Source organism: Propithecus coquereli, unplaced genomic scaffold, assembly GCF_000956105.1.
Source record: "Propithecus coquereli isolate 6110/MARCELLA unplaced genomic scaffold, Pcoq_1.0 Scaffold248, whole genome shotgun sequence".
NCBI classification, from domain to species: domain Eukaryota; kingdom Metazoa; phylum Chordata; class Mammalia; order Primates; family Indriidae; genus Propithecus; species Propithecus coquereli.
Window position 1 is genome coordinate 174,390 of NW_012148041.1, and position 19,806 is coordinate 194,195.

The following is a 19,806-nucleotide window of genomic DNA, read 5'->3' on the forward strand; positions in this document are numbered from 1 at the left end:
CACTCTAGCCAGGGCAACAGAGCCAGACTCTGTCTCAAAAAAAAAAAGAGACAGAAGAGTGATGAAAAGGGTAGATTCAGGGCCAGACATCCTGGATCATATCCAGGCTCCACCACCTACTAGCTGTGTGACCTTGGGCAAGTTGCTTAGCTTCTCTGGGCCTCGGTTCTCAGTTCTGTAAAATAGGGATAAGAATTGCACACCGGCCCCGGGGGGTCGCGATGGGGATTCGGACAGAGCCTGGCACCGGGTAAGTGTTATGTAAATGTTGTAATTATTCCACCTCAGCCACCTCTTAGGGAGGATCCTCATTTGCCCCCCCAACATTTACTGAGCATGCCCTGTTGGGACAAATCTCTAGTAACAGCCTAAAATGGCAGACGGTGATACCCTTTAACAGGGAACAAAGCTTTAGGTGAAAGGAATCCATGAGTCAGCGAGGACCTGGAAAAGGCGTTTTGGGGGAGGAAACACAACCAGTTGTCCCTGGCGCAGGTGGGCACTGGCTTGACCCAGGGGTGAGATGGGACCAGCTACACGACCCCCACAGCCGGGAGCTCACACAGCTGTTGCTGCAGACGGGGGTTGCAGCTGCCTCGCTCCCAACCCCATCCCTCCATGAGTCCCTTCCGCTAGGACTTCCGTGGGCCTCCCGTGGGCCTGTCGTCGCTGGGAGTCCTGTGGGTGGAGCTGAGAGTCTAGCAGGGGCCAGCTTTGTCTCCCTGGCTCATCTCCTTGATTCTGGGGTTGTAGCACGACAGCAGCCCAGGACAAAACATAAGTGAATGGGCGTGGCTTTGTTCCCACAAAACTTTATCGGTGGACACTGAAATTTGAACTTCGTATGGTTTTCCTGTGTTGTGACATTATTTTTCTTTTGATATTTTTACCCAACCATTTAAAACATAAAGACCTTTCTTAGCGCTCAGACTGTACAAAAACCGGCAACAGCCCAAATTTGGCTCCTGGGCTATAATTTGCTAACCCTGATCTAGAGAAGAAGCCAGCAGCAAATGAGAAAACAAACAAACATGCACGTGACTGCAATGGTGATGAGTGCCACCAAGGAAAAGAACAGGGACACGAGATACAGTCACCAGGGGTGGGGGGCTTCATCTGAAGAGAGAGGAGAGGCCATTTAACAAGCTTAAGGTCGAATGAGAAAGATCCAGATTCCAAGAGTGGGAGGAGAAGATTCCAGAGAGGATAGCAGGTGCAAAGGCCCCGAGGTTGGAAAACAGCATGGTGTCTTCGAGGAACATAGAGCAGTGTGGGGTGCACCCAGAGAGACCGGGGATGTGGTGGGGGCATCAGGTAGCACCAGGCCTCTCAGACGGGCATGGAGCTCGCATTTTTATCTAGGGGCAACAGGAAGCCAATAAAAGGTTTGGGGGGTGAGCAGATTCCATTCAGATTTTAGAAGGACCACGCCGGCTGCTGAGTGAGGGTTTGCCTGTGGAGAGACTGACTGGAAGCAGGGAGAGGAGAGAGGGGGTTCTGCAAGGGCTAGGGGAGAGGCCACGGGGACAGAGCAGGGAAGGACGGTCAGGTCAGGACGAGTTCCGAAAGCAGAGCCTGCGGGACTTGCTAAGGGGCAGAAGGATGGTGGCCAAAGGTGCCTCCAAGTTTTTGGCCTGGCGCTGGAAGGACAGAGCCATCTTCCACGTGGGTGGGCTGCGGAGGGTGGCTGGCTCTCTCCAGAGTTCCTCCTGGTCATGCAGTGAAAACACTTTGAAGGCAAAATAGCCACGTGCTGGACAGAACGTCTTGTGAGATCTCAGCCACGAAGCTTCCCCAGCGCTAGACCCCGGGCCCCTGCTTTAGAAGCAGCCACGATCCTTTACGGCAGTCACAGCCCACGGGGGACGGGAGAACTCACGCCGCCAGGCTGAGAGTGGCACACAGAGCATGCCCTCCCTCCACTCCCCTTCCCACGCCCCGTGTGTGACAGCAAGAAACTCCTTCTCTGGAAGCCATGTTGGCTGCTCAGTCCCAACACTGAGCGTGGGGCTTGTGGCGGAAAGACACAGAGGTCCAGCAGATGGTGGGGAGCTCTCCAGGATCAGCGCAAAGGTCACCGTCTGTCACTGCCTGCCCACTCCATCCTCTTCCGCATGGGCAGAGTCTCCCATGCTGACTTAAGGCCCAGCTCCAAGCCGTGCGATGACATTTCCTGCGGGCTGCCTGTGTGCCAGGCCCCACACTAGGCCCTCCTTGGACCTTGGCTCTTAATTCCCACACTGGCCTACGGGGCTGGCACCATCATCATCCCCATTTTATAAACCAGGAAAGGGAGGCGGAGAAGGTTAGACAGTTTGACAAGGTGGTCAGGCCCCAGGCTGTCTGGGTCCAGAGTCCAAATTCGGCCTCTCCTTCTCTGAGCCTCCGCTTTCTCCACTGCAAAATGAATCAGGGACTCAGAGAAATGATCTCTGGATCCCTCTTGAGCTCTTACAGGTCCAGAATTTGGAAACCGCTTCCTTTCGGGGGGCCTTCAGTCTGCTCCTTCTCCCCCCAGCAATGGCTGTTCTCAGGAAAAGGTCTTATTGGCTCATTCACACTATGGTGTAAATGACTGATATGGTGGGTGGGGGTGAGCTAACTCTGGTGAAGCGGAGATTCAAATCCCAGGCCTGACTGGCTCCAGAACCTGGGCTGTCCCCACAACATACCATCTTTCAGGCTACAACCTCTGGGCTGAGGATCCCCTTTGAAAGGTATTCTACACAGCCGTCAATACTCCCTGTCCTGGGAGAAGGGGACAAGATGCCGATGAAGGAAGAGGGTGGGAGCAGGGAACTCAGGGACCTAAGTGTCAGACCTATGAATTCCCAGAGTGGGGACTTCTGTTCCCAAAGTAGACCTGGGTTCAAGTCCCACTTCCAATTCAGTCCATCTGAGCAGGCATTCTGGAAGCAGCCAGGCCCGGAAGCAGGGGACCTGGCTTCCAGCCCTGCCCTGTCACTTACTCAGGGCTCATTCTCCACGTCTGTAGGGCAGGGAGTCGTCCCCTTCCAGCTCTGAGGCTGGTGAGTTTTGCTCACAGCCCGGCCCTGCCTGCACCCCATTATCATTCTCCAGGCAGGAAATCATCCAGGCGCCCCCACAGCCAGAGCTCCCGTCTGAGCTGGGCACGGGAAAGCCACCCTTGGAGGAAGGAGAGCAGCAATCACGGCCTCTCGTGCCAAGCACCCAGCAGGCGGCACTGATCTGTTGTCAGGAGCCGGTCGGGCTGCAGCGGTGGCCTTTGAAATAGACACCTGCCAGCACAGGGCCCCTCCCCCAGGTCCCCCACTCTCTCCTTCCCCAAAGCTCGATCTTTTTGCTTCTGTAAACAGCTTTTAAGTTTCTCGCCTAGCCTCTCATTGCTATCAGTTTAATTATTGAGAAGGCCTCTTGTCGCCAGCCTGGAACATTAACACCCGTTAAAAGGGACCCAGGGAATGCAGACCACAGCCGGCTGGCTCCTCCCTCCGTCCCCCTTCCTTCTCCACTCCCCAGGCCTCCACCTTCCAGTCCTGTCTCGCTCTCTTGCAGGCTGGGGGGCTCCTGACTCGACCCCCACCCACTCCACCCCGTGACCTGAGACCAAACTGAAACGCGCCGTGTTCATATTTGACCACACGACAGAGGATAAGGAGCACCCCGGTAAGGCGCCTTGGCCCCAGGCCCCTCATGCCACCTGGCCCTTCCCCACCCTGGAAGAGGTTAGCACAGAAATCGTGGCCCACTCCCCTGTCTGGGGCACTGGGTGCCTCATCTCAAAATATCTGTGTTCCCAACAACACACGTTAACGGCCGGGCGCGGTGGCTCACGCCTGTAACCCTAGCACTCTGGGAGGCCGAGGTGGGCGGATCGTTTGAGCTCAGGAGTTTGAAACCAGCCTGAGCAAGAGCGAGACCCCGTCTCTACCAAAAAAAAAATAGAAAGAAATTAATTGGACAGCTAAAAATATACAGAAAAAATTAGCCAGGCATGGTGGCGCATGCCTGTAGTCCCAGCTACTCGGGAGGCTGAGACAGGAGGATCGCTTGAGCCCAGGAGTTTGAGGTTGCTGTGAGCTAGGATGACGCCACGGCACTCTAGCCCGGGCAACACAGTGAGACTCTGTCTCAAAAAAAAAAAAAAAAAAAGAACACGCGTTAAGACCGTACTGCTCAGAGTGGCTATTCTGTGAGCTTCTGCATGTGCCAAGTGGCGGGCGCCTCAAAGCTCCCTGTAAAGTGGGCACTCCCCTCTCTGGAAGATGGGGAAGGGACCCTCGCTGATGTCACAGTTCCAAGGGTGGACCAGGCTCTTTTGCCATCTTTCTAGAAGACCCAGAGTCACAAAAGGTGTCTAATAAAAAGTGCAGATACAGGGAACACAGCAGCCTCCCCTGCGGCAAGGCCTTCCCAGAGGCTGTGGGCCTGCGCCCACCCTTACAGGCTGAGGAGGAGTCCAGGCCTTGTCCCCTCCTGCTGGACAGCCCAGGGTGCCCCAGCTCCCAGGCCCGGGCCAGGCAGGCTGAAGCGATGACTCAGCTGGCTCAGGCCATCACCAGGCCCTGGCCTGCACCGGCCCAGCCCATGTCCTCCCCTCTGGTCTCCACTCCACTGCAAAATCGGGTAGGATGGCAGGCCTGGCTACCCATTCCCAAACCATCCTGCCAAGGAACCCCGAAATATGACCAGGAGCAACACAACACCCAGGGATTGTTCAAATTACCTACTGCAAAGGCAAAATGTTCTTTAAGTCTCCTGTTCCATCTTAAAACTACGCACAAATTTTGCATTCTTTGTAATGCATCCATTTGTTTTAAAATTAAAATCATGTTTCCATCCAGATTATCCAGTAAAACCAACACTGCGGGAGAGGCCCACATTCGAGGCCGCATGGCACACCAGGGACACTGGGAAGGTTGTGTACACAGGTGGGGCACACGTTCTCAGTCTAAGCCCTGCCCCACAAGACACTGTGACAGCGCAGCTCTAGCCTCCTTCCTTTCCCGCCCCCACCAGCTTCCTCACCCCACCCCCAGCACTGGGACCGTCCTCTCCGTTCATCCTGCTTCTTCCCGCCCCAGAGATGCCCCACGCCCTGATGCATCCTGGGAGATGGGCTAATGGCTTCCAGACAGGTGCCAGGCAGGGAGAGGCCTCAGCTCTTCCCACCCTGCACGGTGCCAAACAGCCTCCCTCAGTCCACTCCCCAACACTGGAGACCGAGACGGGGTCAGCCCCAGAGGCTGAGAACCTGATACCAGGGTGAGAGAGGGACCCAGTGGCTTCCTCTCAGCCCCTTCCTCTTCCCTCTCCCCACCCCATCCACACACACACACACGCACACGGACACGCAAACATGCACAAACACACGCACACAGAGCAAACAAGGCAGACTCCAAGAGAGAAGCGGGCACATAATTATTGGTAAAATGCTTGTAATGTTTTTCTCTCTACCCAGTTGTTTTAGCAGCTTAGCGAAGCACTTGGCTCCAATTGAATTGCAAATCAGCAGCTCTTGCCCCAGGAAGAGAGGAAGGGAGGCGGCAAGGAGGGGGCAGGGAGGGATTCCAGAAGGAAAAGGAGAAAGGTGTGTGAGGGAGAAGGGCAGAGGAAGGAAACAGAGGGGAGCTTGGTGCAGGGCCCAGGACAGGAGGGACGAAACGGGGGCTGCCACTCCCTCCGGGCCTCGGTTTTCCTGCCCTCACCTGCATTCCTTGCAGGTTCAGTGCCCCACCCCCATCCGAGAAATGAGGACACTTTCTCTAACCACGACCTTGGGCGGGACGGGAGGGCCACCACCGGCTTCCTCAACTAACCAGAAGAAAACATGTATTTCTTGGGAATTGCAATTATCTGAAAACAGTGTCAAAGCAAGTCTTGCTTTTCTCCTTGGCAATCTCCAACACTCATATGTGCATTCTTTTTCTCTTTCTGTCTGCCTTTCTGTCTGTCCACCTGTCTCTCTTTTTACGTCTGTGTGCCGACCTCCTCCTCCCTCTGTCATTCTCCAGCCCTTCCTCTTCCCTCCGGGCTCAGAATTCCCGCAGGGAGGGGAGAGGCTCCACAGCTCCGGGAGGCAGGTGCTGTCTCAGCTCCGCAGTCAGCACCAGCGAGCGGGGGTCCCTCCCGACGCCTTCGCTCTGCTGTGCCCACGCTGGGGCCACAGGGCAACACACCAAAACCGGGGGACCACTGGAAACAGAAAACCCTCCCTTGGAGTCAGGAAGAGAAAGGGGAAGGGGCCGGCCAGCCGGGTGGCACCTGGGGTGCGGGGGCCGACGGGCCAGGCACTGACCTTGAAGAGGCGGAGGATGTTAGCCACCATGATGGAGACCGAGCTCCCTGAAGCACCGATGACACCCACCACGCGCTCAGGCTTGGTAATGATGGGTGGGCCGCCACTGCCGCAGCGGACCTCCGTGCCGTCCTTCTCGATGAGCGCCTGCACAAAGGTCAGTGACTGCTCGAGGGCATGGGTGTCCCTGGAGCAGGTGTCCAGAATGCGGGCGCCCAGCGTGACGTTGGGCAGCAGGTCCGGGTCGTTGTTGATGCGGTCCAGCGCGAAGAGCATGGCCTCCAGCCGGTGGATGCCCTTTTCCTTCTTCAGCTCCCCGCAGGCCTTGCCCTCCGAGCCCCGGCCGTGCACCGGGAACAGGCCTCCCAGTGTGATGTCCCCATCTATGCGGATGGAATTCATGTGGGGGTGGCCCTTGGGCTTCCCCAGGGAGGAAGGCACCCAGGGGCCGCAGAGCCCGAGGAGCAGGCAGAGGGGCAGCTGGGCCCACCACCAGCCCAGGCCTGTCTTCTCAGGCATCTCGGAAATCCCTAGAGACCCATGAATGGCAGGCCCCACTCCTAGCCCTGGCAGGCCCCCGGCCCCACGGCCTGGGTACGCATGGGCAGAGCGGCTTCAGCAGCAGGGTGGCTGAGGGCGGCCGGCGGCGTGGACCATGCTGCTGCTGTCTCCCACCTCCCGGACAGCGGCCTGCACGGCGCGGGCCCACGGCAGCAGGCGGTGGCCGGGGCTGCAGGAAAGCTCCAGTCCTCGTCCCCTCCTGCAGGCCTGTCCTCGGCAGATGACTGTGGAGAGGGAAGAGTGCTCCTAGCTTGGCGTATCTTGGCATCAAGGAGAAAACAGCTCCAATCCTCTCCTCCTACCAACCTTAGAAGGGGGAAAGAGAGAGTATCAAACAGAAGCCCAAGGAAGACATTAGCTATTCTGATCTCTCATCGAGAGAGGGAGATACTGGAGGCTATCGCCAAGACTCCATAAATCTCCCAAACTTGGTTTCCTCCCGGCTGTTGCTCAACTCCGGTTTAAACGGGAGAGCGTAAGGCAGAAATTGGGTCATTCTTGAAGCTTCCTAAGGCCTGTGCCCACTGCCATCAGCCCAGGCGTCAGTGAGCACCGCCTGGCAGGAAGAGGGGCCTTCCTCAACGCACCCACAGACGGCGTAGAAAGCAACCAGTCCTATGGCCCAGTCCCATTGCAGAGATGAGCAAACCGAGGCCCAGAGCGGGACAGCATTTCGCCTGCATCACACGGGGAGTGCTCGCAGAAGGTGACAGAGCCAGGCTTCCTAGCTCCCAGATCACAAACCAGAGACACTGGGCTCTCAGCGACCCAGACACTCAGGGGCAAACGAGGCCCATGGAGAAGAGCCACCCTGTTTGGTGGCGCCTGCTGTGCGCCAGGGCGGGAGCGGGCTGCTGGGTTTTAACCGTCCTGAATTGGGGCACCAGGTGGACCCTCCACTTCCACACTCCCACCGCAGCTGCACAGCCACCCAGGCCGAGAGGGCAAGGCCGTGTCCCCTGCGTGAGCAGCAAGCCTCCCCAGCCTCCCTCCCCCCCTCCGACTGTCTGTCTCCCAATTTCTCGATTTCTCTTTCCCTCCCCCCCCACTTCCTCCCTCTGAGAGTGGGGCTCGGGTTACGCCCGAGCTACTGCACAATATTAAGATCATCATCATTATTATTGTTGTTGTGATTAAATATTTATCTGCAAGGGTAGAGGAGAGAACACCAGCTCTTCCTCATTCTCACTGCTAATTTGGGCTAATTTCCCCCGGGGTTCCTTCCCTCACCCCAGCCTCCCTGCTCAAAGCCACCAACCTCCCTCCCCACCACTTAGAGGGCCGCGGGGAGAAGGGCTGGAAGCTGAGTCAGGGCCTGGCTGGGTGGCAGACCCCAAGGCCCCTTCCCTTGAGGCTTGTTATGAAGACCAGCAAGCCACTTGTCCATTCTGTGCCTCGGTTTCCCCAGGCAGTTGGAAGAGGAGCTTGTGCTGGTGTTGGGAGATTCTCCCAGAGACGTGGGCATCCCATCAAGGCCACGGCTGGTCTCAGGGCCACCCCTGCAGCGCTGTCATCCCCACCACAGAGGCCCTGACTGCTCCAGCTCTGGGCAAGGAGGGAGACGGGGAGGGTACCGTACCCAGAGTCTAGTCTCAGCTCCTGGCCTTCTCTGGCCTTCTGACCCTCACTCCACATCTCGCCCTTCAGCGACATGCTCCCTGCATGTTAGCGCCTCAGAAACTGAGAATATGGCCACCATTCTCCCCGGCCCCATTCTGTAGGTGACCCAGTAGCCCAGCGGCATCACATAACTCTCCCAAAGCCACACAGCAACTCGAGGTGCCTCCAGGACTAGAAGCTGGCACCAATCACACTGAGGGAGCCCCAAGGAAGCCCACAGAAAGTTTCATAAGACCACCCCCTCCCCTGAAGCCAGAATCCAGCGACCTGGGGCTGGGACCAGCACCAGCGCTTTGGGAACAGCTTCAGAGCTGTTAAAATGCCAGGGAGGGGCTGTGCCTCCATGGAGCTGGCATGGCTTCTCGCATCTCCCTGTGAGTTGATCACATCTCTGTCCCAGATGGCTGAGGGGAGTGAGAGGGCCTGGGGGGTGTGTCGCTGATACCAGGACCAGGAAATTCAGAAAAGAGAAACTGGAGCAGTCACAGACAAATCTCACAGTCCCGCTACTGCCTTGCTGGAGGTGAGGCAGGTCCCCTCTATTCCTCAGTAAAATCTGTAAAATGGGCGGGCTGGAGGAGAAGCCAGTCTGGGGTCATACTGGAAGTACACCCCCGCGAGCATGTGTTCAACGGTCGCAGCGATGGGGAGAGTCGCCTACTAGGCTGTGTGCAGGAAGGGGTCCGAGATGCTAACGGCCCTGCGTGGGCGGGGCCTGCATGCTGACATGCCGTCCTGTCCCAGTGCCGACAGTGCCCGTGGAGAAGCAACAGCAGATGACACCACCGCCATGTGCCAGCCACTGTCCCGAGTGCTTTGCTTACATTTCCTCATGTGACCCCCACATCCCTAGGAGCCCCATGGTATTTGTATCCCCATCTCACAGATGAGGAAGCTGAGGCACCAAGTGCTTACGTGACACAGAGCCGGGGGCAGAGAGCTTGCGCAACTGCCGTGCCCCTGGCCGCCCCGCCGCGCCGGGCGAGACGATCTCTCAGGCCCTGCCAGTTCTGGCGTCCTGTGAGTTTGTGATTGGCTTCCATGAATTTCAAACACCGGGATTTTTGGCATCGTGACAGGCTGTGTGCCAAGGCTACAGCAGGGCGGATTCAGGCTGGGAGATCAATGCACAGCAGCTTTTGACAGTCAGGCCCCGGTCAGCCTTCCCCAGCCTTCGTAAAGTCTCAACGTGGCTTCTCCTTGAGGCCTGAGCACGTCTGCGCTGAGCAGCGCGTGCGCACACACACGCGCGCACACACACAGGGAAGGACAGGGGCTGGAGAAGGAGGCCTCTGAGAAGAGAAAGGCAAACCCCACAGATTGGGATCAAGGGCCCCAGCCCCTGGCAGGCCCCAGCCCTCCCTGGCCTCCCTCCCCCAGACTGGACCCAGCCCCTGACCACGGGTCCCTCTCCACCCTCAGTCCTACCAGGCCTGCCTTTTCTGAGCTTCTCAAAGAGCTGGGAAAACCACTGTCTCTTTTAGCCTCCTCTCCTTCCTTTGATCATGGCACAGGAACAAGGGAAAGGTAAAAATACCCCGTGAGTGAAAGGAGCCACCCAGAGCAGAGGCCGGGGGTGGGTGGGGTGGGAGCCAGGCCGAGGCTGCCTCCCCTGCAGGGCCTGCCTCCATCTGCAGAGCAAGGGGGCTGGGGGGATGTGGAGGGGGTCCTTCTTTGAAGTCCTTTCCCCAGTGCTCAGAACCCCCCCCAATTCCAAAACAGCCAGGAAAGCTCAAACCCGGGGCGGTTAGGAGCCTCCCTCTCCGGGAATCACCAGGAAGGCTGCTGGTCCAAGCCGGTGCCCAGCCCAGCCCCGGGCAGGCCTCTCCCGCTGCTCCCGTCCACCCCCCCTGCCCTGCTGCTCTCTTCTGGGCACCTGCGTTCCCTTCCCTCTCCGGCCCCTGCTGGATTCCTTGGCTCCAGGGGAGGACAGAGCCAGCCTCAGAGGGATGAGGACCGGGAGGAGCAGGGATGAGTGGCAGAGGGGAGGGGTCATCTCCACCCAGCAGTAGCTCACAGGCAACAGCACTTTCCAGAACATTCTCTCCAGTGAACAGGGATGTGAGGGGGGCTGGGGTACCACTGCAGGCCACATTTACCCCCAAAACAGTCAGGATGGGGCCCCAGGAGGGTCCCCGCCCATCCCAGTTGAGACCTGATCGCTGAGGGCCTGCGGGGAGGGTCGCCCTTAACTTTCACACCTTCCCGACTCCAGCCCTTCCCTCTGCAATCAGGGCTAAGCCAGAAAGAACCTCAAAGCAAACAAACCAGATCCGAAGGGAGCGACGGTGACACGCGCTAAACCCCCCATTATTTTTCATTGAGCTTCTTTTTATTCTCCCCAAACTAAGAAAATAGAACAAAACCCAAGCACAAGAATAAAAGGCAAATGGATTGAGGGACCATCTGCGTGCCTGGTTCCCAGGGGCGAGGCTGTAGCCAGGGCCCTTCGAGGGACAGAGGGTCAGCAGGCAGAGGAGAGAGGCCTGGGGGGTCTCAGGCCCCGCCCCTTGCAAGCCAGGCCCTTGGGATTCGGCGCCGGGAGCCAGGCGAGAGCCCCCTCCTCTCAGCTCACAGCCTCAGCATGCTCCCACCACCGCCTTGTCCTCTCTATCCACCTTTGCCCCCTGGGGCCAGGCCCAGTGCTCAGACATGCTGGGAAGGCTGAATCTCCCGGGCTGTTTAGTTGCCCCACCACCCACATCTCCCACCTCCCTGGAAGGCGGCGCCACTCCCCCAAAGAGGAAACGGGGAGAACTGGCGGCCTCTCCCCTCCCTTCACTCCGTGGCCCCTGCGTAGGGATGGTTTTGGGACAGACTCCTCCCGAGCGGACTGGCCGGACCCAGGAGGCAGGTCCTCCAAAGCCGCCCCTCCCAGCTACCAGCAGGAAAGCCCAGTCTCATCTCCACCTGCCTCCTGCCCGCGTCCATGGGAAGGGGGGGCCCATCAGCTCCCCCCAGCACAGCCATCTCCCCAGGTGACAACAACTCCCACAGGGATCGTGCCCCACGCGAGCTGGCCGCCACAGCCAGCCTAGCACGGCGCCTGGCACCCCCAGCAGGCTTTGCGGACGTGAGTGCGTGGCGGGAGGTGAGCACAAGACTCCTGGGCCTCTCGTTCAAGTACCCCATTTCCGTGTTTACAGGGCCCCTCTATACACAGCTCTCTCACTCACAGGAAAGATTCTAATGGTGGAAGCCGGGGCATGGTTTCAGGCAGGTGAAGTAAGGATTGGCTGGGCTGTGAGGCAGCCTCTTGGAACCTTCCCCCACCCCAGGCTGGCCGTGGCTTATGCTGCCTAAAGAGCAGCCCTGCTCCAGCCACCACCCAGCAGGGCACGAGAGCACAGCCCTCTGCTTTGCCTGCACTGCTCCTGCTCCCCAGCCTGGACCAGGAAGCCTCCGTTTCGGAAACCCCAGGCCCCAATTCAATCCATGCCCTCCCTGTTCGGCCAAACAAAACAGAGCCCGGTTCAGAGGTGAGCAGCTGTGTGCTGGCGGCCGTGCGCTGGGCCCTGGTGGATGCCCTGGAGAAGTGTGAGGGGAAGAAAGGAGGGAGGGAGGAAGGGAGGGGCAGAGGAAGCAATCCCTTAGCTTAATGCCAATGGACACCAAAGAGGGGAAAACTTTCAATCAATTGCCCCTGCCTTCCCCCAACCTATGACTCCCTCCAGCCTCCTCTCGGTGAAGCTCACCCTTAAGAAGCAGTGGAGAGCCTTCCTCCTCCAGGAAGCCCACCCTGATTGTTCCAACTCCCATTACCTCCTTCCTCTGCAGTTAATAACACAGAGCCTCTCTCACGTTGCTATTTAACGCTGTCAAGCCTGGGAGCACGTTAAAGGCCTGCACAGACAGCACCACCTTCATCTCGATACCCTCTCACCTAGTCCAAGGTTCAGAACACAGGACAGGCTCAATAAACGACCAAAGCCAGGGCCCTGCCCAGAGCCAGCACGGCAGCCCCACTGAGGCAGAGCCTGGGACAGGGGTCTGAAGCAGCATTCTCAGTCCACGGAGTGGAGCTCAGACCTTGCCTGAATTCTTACAGCCGTGTTGTGCGGTCAAGCACAGAATACGATCCCTCCCTCCTTCCGCACCATTCAGTCCTTCAAGGTGGCACTCAAAATGTGTGGGCACCCGCCGTGTGCCAGCCCTGCTCTGGGCACTGGGGAAGCTGCTGGGAGCGAAACGGACACCTGCCCTGTGCAGCCAGCAGTCCAGTGGGGGGTGGGCACAGGAGAGGAGATAAATACATCGACACACAGATGTGCGGCGCTTTGGGAAACCAGGGGCTATGAAAGGAAATAAGGCAGGCGAGGGGTAGGGAATGACCCCAAGCCCCAAGGGGCTTTTTTAGAAAAGGTTAATCAGGGAAGGCTTCTCTGAGGAGGTGGCATTTGATCAGAATAAAAGCAGTAAAGGCACGAGCCATGTGGTCATCTGGGAGAAGAGCATCCCAGGTGGAGAGAATTGCAAGTGCAAAAGCCCTGAGGTGGGCATGGGCTTAGCATTCAGAGTTCAAGGAACAGCAAGGAGGCCAACAACTAGAGGGCAGCGGAAAGGGGACAGGATTGATGAGGAGACATGGCCAGAAAGGACACCAAGCACGAGATCAAGCGGGACCCTAAAGACCATGGTATGGATGGAGAAATGAGGGGCCGCCGGAGGGTTTGAACACAGCAATAGGCAGGGATGTGTGACAAGAGGAACCTGAGACCCGGAAGGGCAGGCAGCGTGAGGGCCTCGGCGGCTCCCATCAGCAAGTCCCATCGACGCGCTCCATCGCCGGGGCATGGCAAGGCTGGCACAGCTCGTCAGCCCTCAGTCCCACCAGTTCAGCCCAGAAAACGCCCCATCCTGACCTTCCTCCTCTCCCAGAGCCAGGGGACCGGCGACCACGCTCATGCTTGCCCAGGTCTCCTCTGACCAGCAGGCTCCCACGACCACACGTGCCGCCACCATCTCTAGTTTTCCACACAAGACCCAAGCGGGCAAGTCTCTGGTAGCAGCTGTTACTGCCGTGGCCTTCGCAGCTAATGTAGCTTCTCCCTCCCTCTCCCTCTTCCTGTCCCTCCTCCTTAAATCTGGGCTCCCCCAACCCAGCACTGCCTTGGAAAGCGGGGGCCACTGGCTTAACATAGTCACCGTCCAAGCTCTGCCGTCTTGCACAGCATGCTCGTAACCATGGCTGTGGGTGGCACGACTGTCCCTAGGCCACACTGAGGCCAGGCACGGAGAAGGGGCAGTGAGTGATAGCAGAGGAGCTATCACCCGCCAGAAACTTAGGAATCCAGGTCAAGTCCCCAATGTCTACTTCTATATTTAAACTAAAAATAACCCTGTAACAGCGACAGAGCTTTTACTAGAAGTCATGGCCCCAACCAGAAAACAGGTCCAGGAACTAGTTTCTGTCACCCTATGGAGCAGAGGGGTGGCTGGGAGGGCTGAGCATGGGAGACTGGGCAGAACCCAGACCTCCCGGTCCCCGTGCAGGTGGCCCCGCCCTGGGAGGGCAGCCCGCAGAACTCTCCAGGGACGCTCCGTCACCACAGCCCATCACAGCTGATGGGTGGCCAGTGCCTGCCCCAGGAAAACCGAGACGCTTAACAAGACATCACGGCCTGCTTGTCAGCGTGGCCGGGCCCCAAAATGGCACGGGCTGTCACTACGGTCTGGTATTTCCCAATTACGGCAGATTATATCTACCTTAATTGAATGGGGTCCAGATAATGTCATTATGCACTGCGTTCCCCAATTTATTTAATACACACGTGTACACATATATTTATGCCTCACTGCTGCCACGAGATTGCTAAATGGTGAGGTTAATCATAAAACATTTCGACGGGAGTCATCAGCTTTAATTTAAGTGGTGATTTTTGCTATCCTTGTGGTGCTCGTTTTTCCAAGGAGCCAAGAGAAGCACAGCCAGACAGCAACAGCCTCCTCGGGCCTGTGGGCTACGGGGCGGGCGGCAGCGCAAGGTGAGCTAGCTGCTGGTGGGCTTCCCCCTAAGCAAGCTCCATTTATAAGCCCCCTTTCAGGAGCAGGCTTGGGCAAGGCAAGCCGAGTGGGGGGAGTAGCCGGAAAGCCAGGCAGAAGCCCCGAGCTGTGACGGGGGGGGCCGGGGGGGGGGGGGGGGGGGGGGGGGGGGGGGGGGGGGGGGCAGGGAGAAGGAACTGGCCGGGAGGGAGGAGCTACCAGCCTCAGTTTGGCTGGGAGGCAGCAGAGACAGTGAACAGGAGAAACAGCCCGTAGGATGGGAGAAAAAGCAGACTGCACTGTGCCAGCGCCAAAGGCAGTGAAACCTCCAACTTAATTTTTGCTGGTCCCCTGCTAACTAGGGCAGAGGTGACACTCAAAAATGAGCCCTCCTCACTCTGTCCAGGAGCCATCAAGCAGGGAGGGAGGGATAGAAAGGTGGCCTCCACTGGTCCGGGTCCGCTGCCGGCCAGGCGACCCCCTCGGCCTCCCCCTCAGGCGGGCCTGGACAGCCAGCAGCTTGTCAGGAGCCCTAGCAAGTGGCCGGAGCCCAGACGCCAGCACCCTGCGCGCCTTCTCCAGGCAGCAAAGGCGGCTGCTCCTCTGCAGAAGTGCGATAACCTCCCAGCCAGCAGCCGGCAGGCCCAGCTCCCCAGGCTGCCAGTGGGGCCCACTGGAAAGTTGCGTCCTGGGAGGAGGACAGCAGGGGTGGGCAGATGTCTTGGGGTGGGTGGTATATAATTAGGGGCTGCTGGCTCCACACTTGTCTAGGGGAGAGGACATGTCTATCGGCTGTAATTACAAGCTCAGGAGCCTGTGGATCCTGCTCCCATCTTTTCCTGCCAGCTGGCCCCCTGCGGTGGGGGCTGGGGGGAGCCACGGGTGTGGCCAAGCATCCTGGAGGCTGGAAGATGGCCTCCTTAGAAGGGGATGGGGCTGCAGAAGCCTTCCAGGCCTGGGCGGGCCCCTGACCCTGCCGGCTAGCACACTGCTCACTGGCCCGCTCTCACCTACCTGGGACTGCCCGCACTGTGCCAGGCGCTCCCGCCCAGAGACGTCACGCCTCCAACAGAATGAAGCCGCCCAGATGCAGAGGGAGGAGGGAGGAGGGATGACGGAGGGAGGAATGAGCGGCCTACGCAAGGCCACTGAGGCCGAGAAAGCAGCACAACTCCTGACATGCCCCCACCTCCCCTCCACCCCAACATCTCGCTCCTGAAAATGCCTGAAAATCCATTAGGAGAGTATTCCTTTGAGTTACCCAAGCATAGCCGTCTTCCTCTTGAACACAAATACCCCTGGGAGGGGTAGCCTATGAAGTGACTAAGACCTCAGTGGGGGGTAACTTTTTAGGTATTTTTGTCCCCAGAGGTGTGTAGGTGCTGGCAGGTAGGCAAAAGCTTATGTGGAAAAAGACTAAAGTTGGGGGGAGGTGAAGACAGTGGTCACCTAATTCACGGGTGGGCAGGCACGTCCATCCCAGGGCTAAACAGACGCTCAGCGACACCATCCTCAAAGGCCCTAGGCCCCACCCCCACCCCAGGACAGGATTTTGGCTTCCTGCTGTGGATTTTGACCAAGTGGTCTTCTGGGGGCCAGGGAGCAGGGACAAGGGCTCAGACTGCCACTCTCCTCTGTGGGAACTCTCAGGAAAGGCTCCTCTGAGCCCTCGCAAGCTCTTCCCAGAAGCTCTCCGTCTCCCTACGCCCTGAGGAGCTCAGCTGCAGCCCCAGAGCCTGGCCCAGCATCCCGCTTGGATCCAGAGGGAAAGTGGGGCAGGCCCAGGGCACATCCTGGGAGAGTGGGGAGATGGGGATGAGAGCGTTCTTCACTTCCGCCAGGGGCCAGCCCGGGGATGAGGCTGGGTGCTGCGGAGGAGCAGGCTGTGGGACCGCCCAGCGTGGAGACCCTCGGAGCACCGGCGGCCCTGCCTGCCCCAGCCTGCCCCAGCCGCACTCCTATCTGGGCAGGGGCAAGGGGAGGGGCTGGAGGAACACACACACACACACACACACACACACACACACACACTCCCTCCCCATCACACCTGGCTTTCTGCCAGACTGACAGAGGGGGCAAGCCACCACTCTCACAGACACGTGGCTCGGGTGCCCCAGCCAGGCAAGCCCAGCGCAGTCGGTGTCCCGAAAAGCCAGCTTTCTCCCGCGCCAGGGGCAGGCATGGTGCTGAGAGGGTAGAAAGAAAACAGCAAGGCGCCTCGTCCAAAAGGACTGAAAGTGTGAGGGCGGGGACGTCACTCGGGCCGAGGAGCAGGGGGCGCTCGTAGGCTCGGGCCTCAGGACTCCCCGCCGCCGCCGCTGCTGCCCCATCTCGGCGCAAACAGCCTCAGACCGCCCCGGTGCGGGGGCGCCGCTCGCAGTCAGGGCCTCCACCTCCCGGCCCCGCCCCCGCGCGGGGAGCGCGCCTCCGCCTGCGAGCGCCGGGGAAGACCGACCCCGGAGCGGGGACCCCCTCAACACACACACGCACGCACGCACACACATGCACACATACACGCACGCACACACAAACACACAGACACATACACACGCACACACACACGGCCGGTTCCGCAGGGTCCCGGTGAGGGACGGTCCCGAGTGTCCGGAGAGAGCCTGACCCTGAAGTCTCCGGGCCGCGGGGAGACCCCAAACCCAGGGGCGCCGCCCCAACCCGCCGCGGCTTCGGGCAAGCTCTTGCCCAGCGCCGGCCGGTGGCTAAGGCGGCGCTGGGGCGGGCACGGGAGCCGGACGCGGTGCCTGGGAAAGAAGCCGAGGCGCGCGAGGCTGGTGCTGTCCTCCCGGCGGGAGACGGCGGCGAAGAGGTGCAAATAATGCCCCGCGCCCCCGGCCGTCCTGCCTCTCCGCAGAGGGGGCGCGCTAATGCCGCCGCCCCCACCTGAAAGCTGGCGCGACCCTCCATCCGGTGGAATCTCCCATACACAGACACTACTTTCTCCCCGGCCCCGCAAAAAAGCCGATGTCCCATTCCCTCCCTCCGGGTATCCGGAAAGCCGACCCTAGCCCCGAGGGGAGACCCTCTAGTCCCGTCCGCGCTCTCCGGCCCCTAGGGCTCCGGTGCATCGGCCCTCCTCCGGCACCCCAAACGCGGGAGCTCGCCAGAGGCCACCTCCCCGTGCCCCCGTATGCCCGCCGCAGCCTGCGCCCCAGGAGGCCGGAGGGCAAGGTCCCCTCGCCTGTCCCCTCAGGCCACAACTCACCGCGCGCCAGCGAGGTTTAAGCCCCGGCGAGGGGTCGGCTGCGTGCCTGCCTGCCCCGGGGGCGCAGGGAGGCGGCGGCCGGAGGCTCGGTTCTCGCGGAGCCCAGAGCCGCGGGAGCGGCGGGCGGCGCTGACGCTGCGGACCGAGCCCGGTGAGGAGCCGCCTGGAGTCCCGGACGCAGCGGGGATGAGCTGGCGGCCACCCGGCCGGAGCCTCCGCTAAGCGCGCGGCGTTCGGCTGCTGCTCCGGCGAGAGCGAGCAAGCGAGCTGGGGGTCGGCGGCAAGCCCTGCTCCTGCTGCCGTGGAGCCCGGCGTCCGGGCCGGAGGGGCCTGGCGAGGGGCTCGGGGAGCCGGGTCCGGCCGAGGGCTCCGGGCCGGGCTGGGCAGGGAGCGGAGCGGGAGCCGACGAGCGAGCGCAGCCGGCCGAGGTGCGGGCGCCTGGCGGCGCCGGCGGCAGCAGCAGGGAAAAAATGAGAGCGAGCTGGAGAGCGCGCTGGAGAGCCAGCGAAAGAGGGAGCGAGACGGGAGAGCGAGGAAGACGCGAAGAGGGGAGGCTGCGGGAGGGGCGGGAGCGCCGGGAAGCGCAGGGGGCGAGGGGGCCGCAGCCGCCGGCCCGCGCCCACGGCCGCTGCCGCACCCGAGGCGAGACGAGAGCCCAGCCTGCAAGTTTGCGCTCCAAGTGCGGGCCGAGCGCGCGGCGCTTCCGCCGGCCTGTTAAAGACAGAGCACCTGGCGCCCACCCCCCAGCCCACACCGCCACCTCCGGAAGGCCAGCGCGCTGGGCGCCCCGCCGCCCCTCCACGCCGCCCCCCTGCCCGCTCCCCTCCCACCACACCTCACCGGCGTCCTCTCCCGGAAGCCCCCGCTTCCCCCCTCCTCCCTGTGCGCGCGCCAGCTCACCAACCCCGAGGACGTGGCGGGGACCCCTCCTCACCCCAGAGGTCGAGGGTCAGGGAACATAGCCTCCCGGCCACACACCTTGAAAAGCACAGCAAAGCACAGGACCAAAGAGGGCCATGCTACTCCCACCCCGGTGCGTCACTAGAACCCTCTCCCGCAGGGCCGCTTCTCACACATCCGCGGGCACGTGGCGTATGCCCCCGTGTGGCATGTTCATCTGCACACCCCGCTGCTCCTGGTTCCAGTATATAACAAGAGAGGAAACTGAGGCCCAGGGAGACGACTCCACTTGCCCCAGGTCCCAACAGCCTATGCGAGGGGACAGTTTCTACGGAGCCCCCCTACCGCCCCAGAACCCCCACCAGGCTAGGGGAACACCACAGCCGCTGGCTCCTTCCAGCACAGGTTTGCAAAGTGTAACAGGTGGCCTGGTCGGCGGGCTGCAGTGAGCCTGGGGAAGAATCCCTCCGCCCGCTGTGGGCCCAGCTCTCCTGCCCAGAGGGGGCTTGCAATGTCCCAGGAGAGGGTTAGCCTTAGAGGCGGGCAGGGAGGAAGCTAGCGAGCCAAGCAGCCCTCTTAGGATTGCAAGAGCATCTCGCCCCAGACTGCAGAAGTGGCTTCAATTAGAGCCATGGTGTGTGACTGTCCTTGTCCCAGGGAGGGTGCACAACACTGTGCCAGGGAGCTAGGGGAAGAGGGTGGCTGGTGGCAGAGCTGGCGAGGCTGGCCAGAGATCCTCCTGGCTGACCTGCAGAGTGCCACCTTGTGCTTGACTATGCCTAGGCCTGGGGGGACTCAGCCACCCTCACAGCTCAACCCCTAATTTCCACGGATAACCTGCTTATAGGCCAGGGGAATGTCTGGGAGGGTCTGGGAATAACAGGGACTAACCCCCACCAGCCTCTCCCTCCATGCCCCTTATCCAAAGTGCCTGTCCCTTCCTGAAGACCTGCTCAGGCACCAGAACTCCAGACTACAGCAGGGCAGAACCACATCTTGTTCACCATTGTTCATCCAGTGCCTGGCACCATGCCTGAACCATAGTGTGAGCTCAAGAAATGTTTGGTGAGTGAATAAATGTTGGTAAAGCATGTATTCTCTCTGCTGTCACATATCATGGCCCAAATGCATATCTCATTTACCCAGTGAGTCTGAAGTCTCTGATGGAAGAGCCTGGATTGCTCATTCATTCATTCATTCCTGCCTTTTTTTTTTTTTTTTTAATGCAACCAACACTGACCAA

At 60.1% G+C, this 19,806-nt stretch overlaps 1 protein-coding gene across 3 annotated transcripts in view; it reads right to left on the bottom strand.

Annotated features, from left to right (window-relative positions):
- The window catches only part of GRM4 (glutamate receptor, metabotropic 4), a 119,506-nt gene extending 100,800 nt beyond the window's left edge, over positions 1-18,706 (bottom strand). Inside the window, exons 1-2 of one of the 3 annotated variants that reach the window (XM_012646584.1) lie at positions 18,568-18,706; positions 6,281-7,147 (exon numbers count right to left, since the gene is read on the bottom strand). In XM_012646584.1, the coding sequence (XP_012502038.1) occupies positions 6,281-6,799 (519 nt within the window). In that variant the 5' untranslated portion in view covers positions 6,800-7,147; positions 18,568-18,706. Of the gene's footprint in view, positions 1-6,280; positions 7,148-17,663; positions 17,852-18,567 lie in introns of those variants that run through there. The other 2 variants (XM_012646585.1, XM_012646587.1) reach the window with 2 other exon arrangements.
- Positions 18,707-19,806: the final 1,100 nt, after the last annotated feature.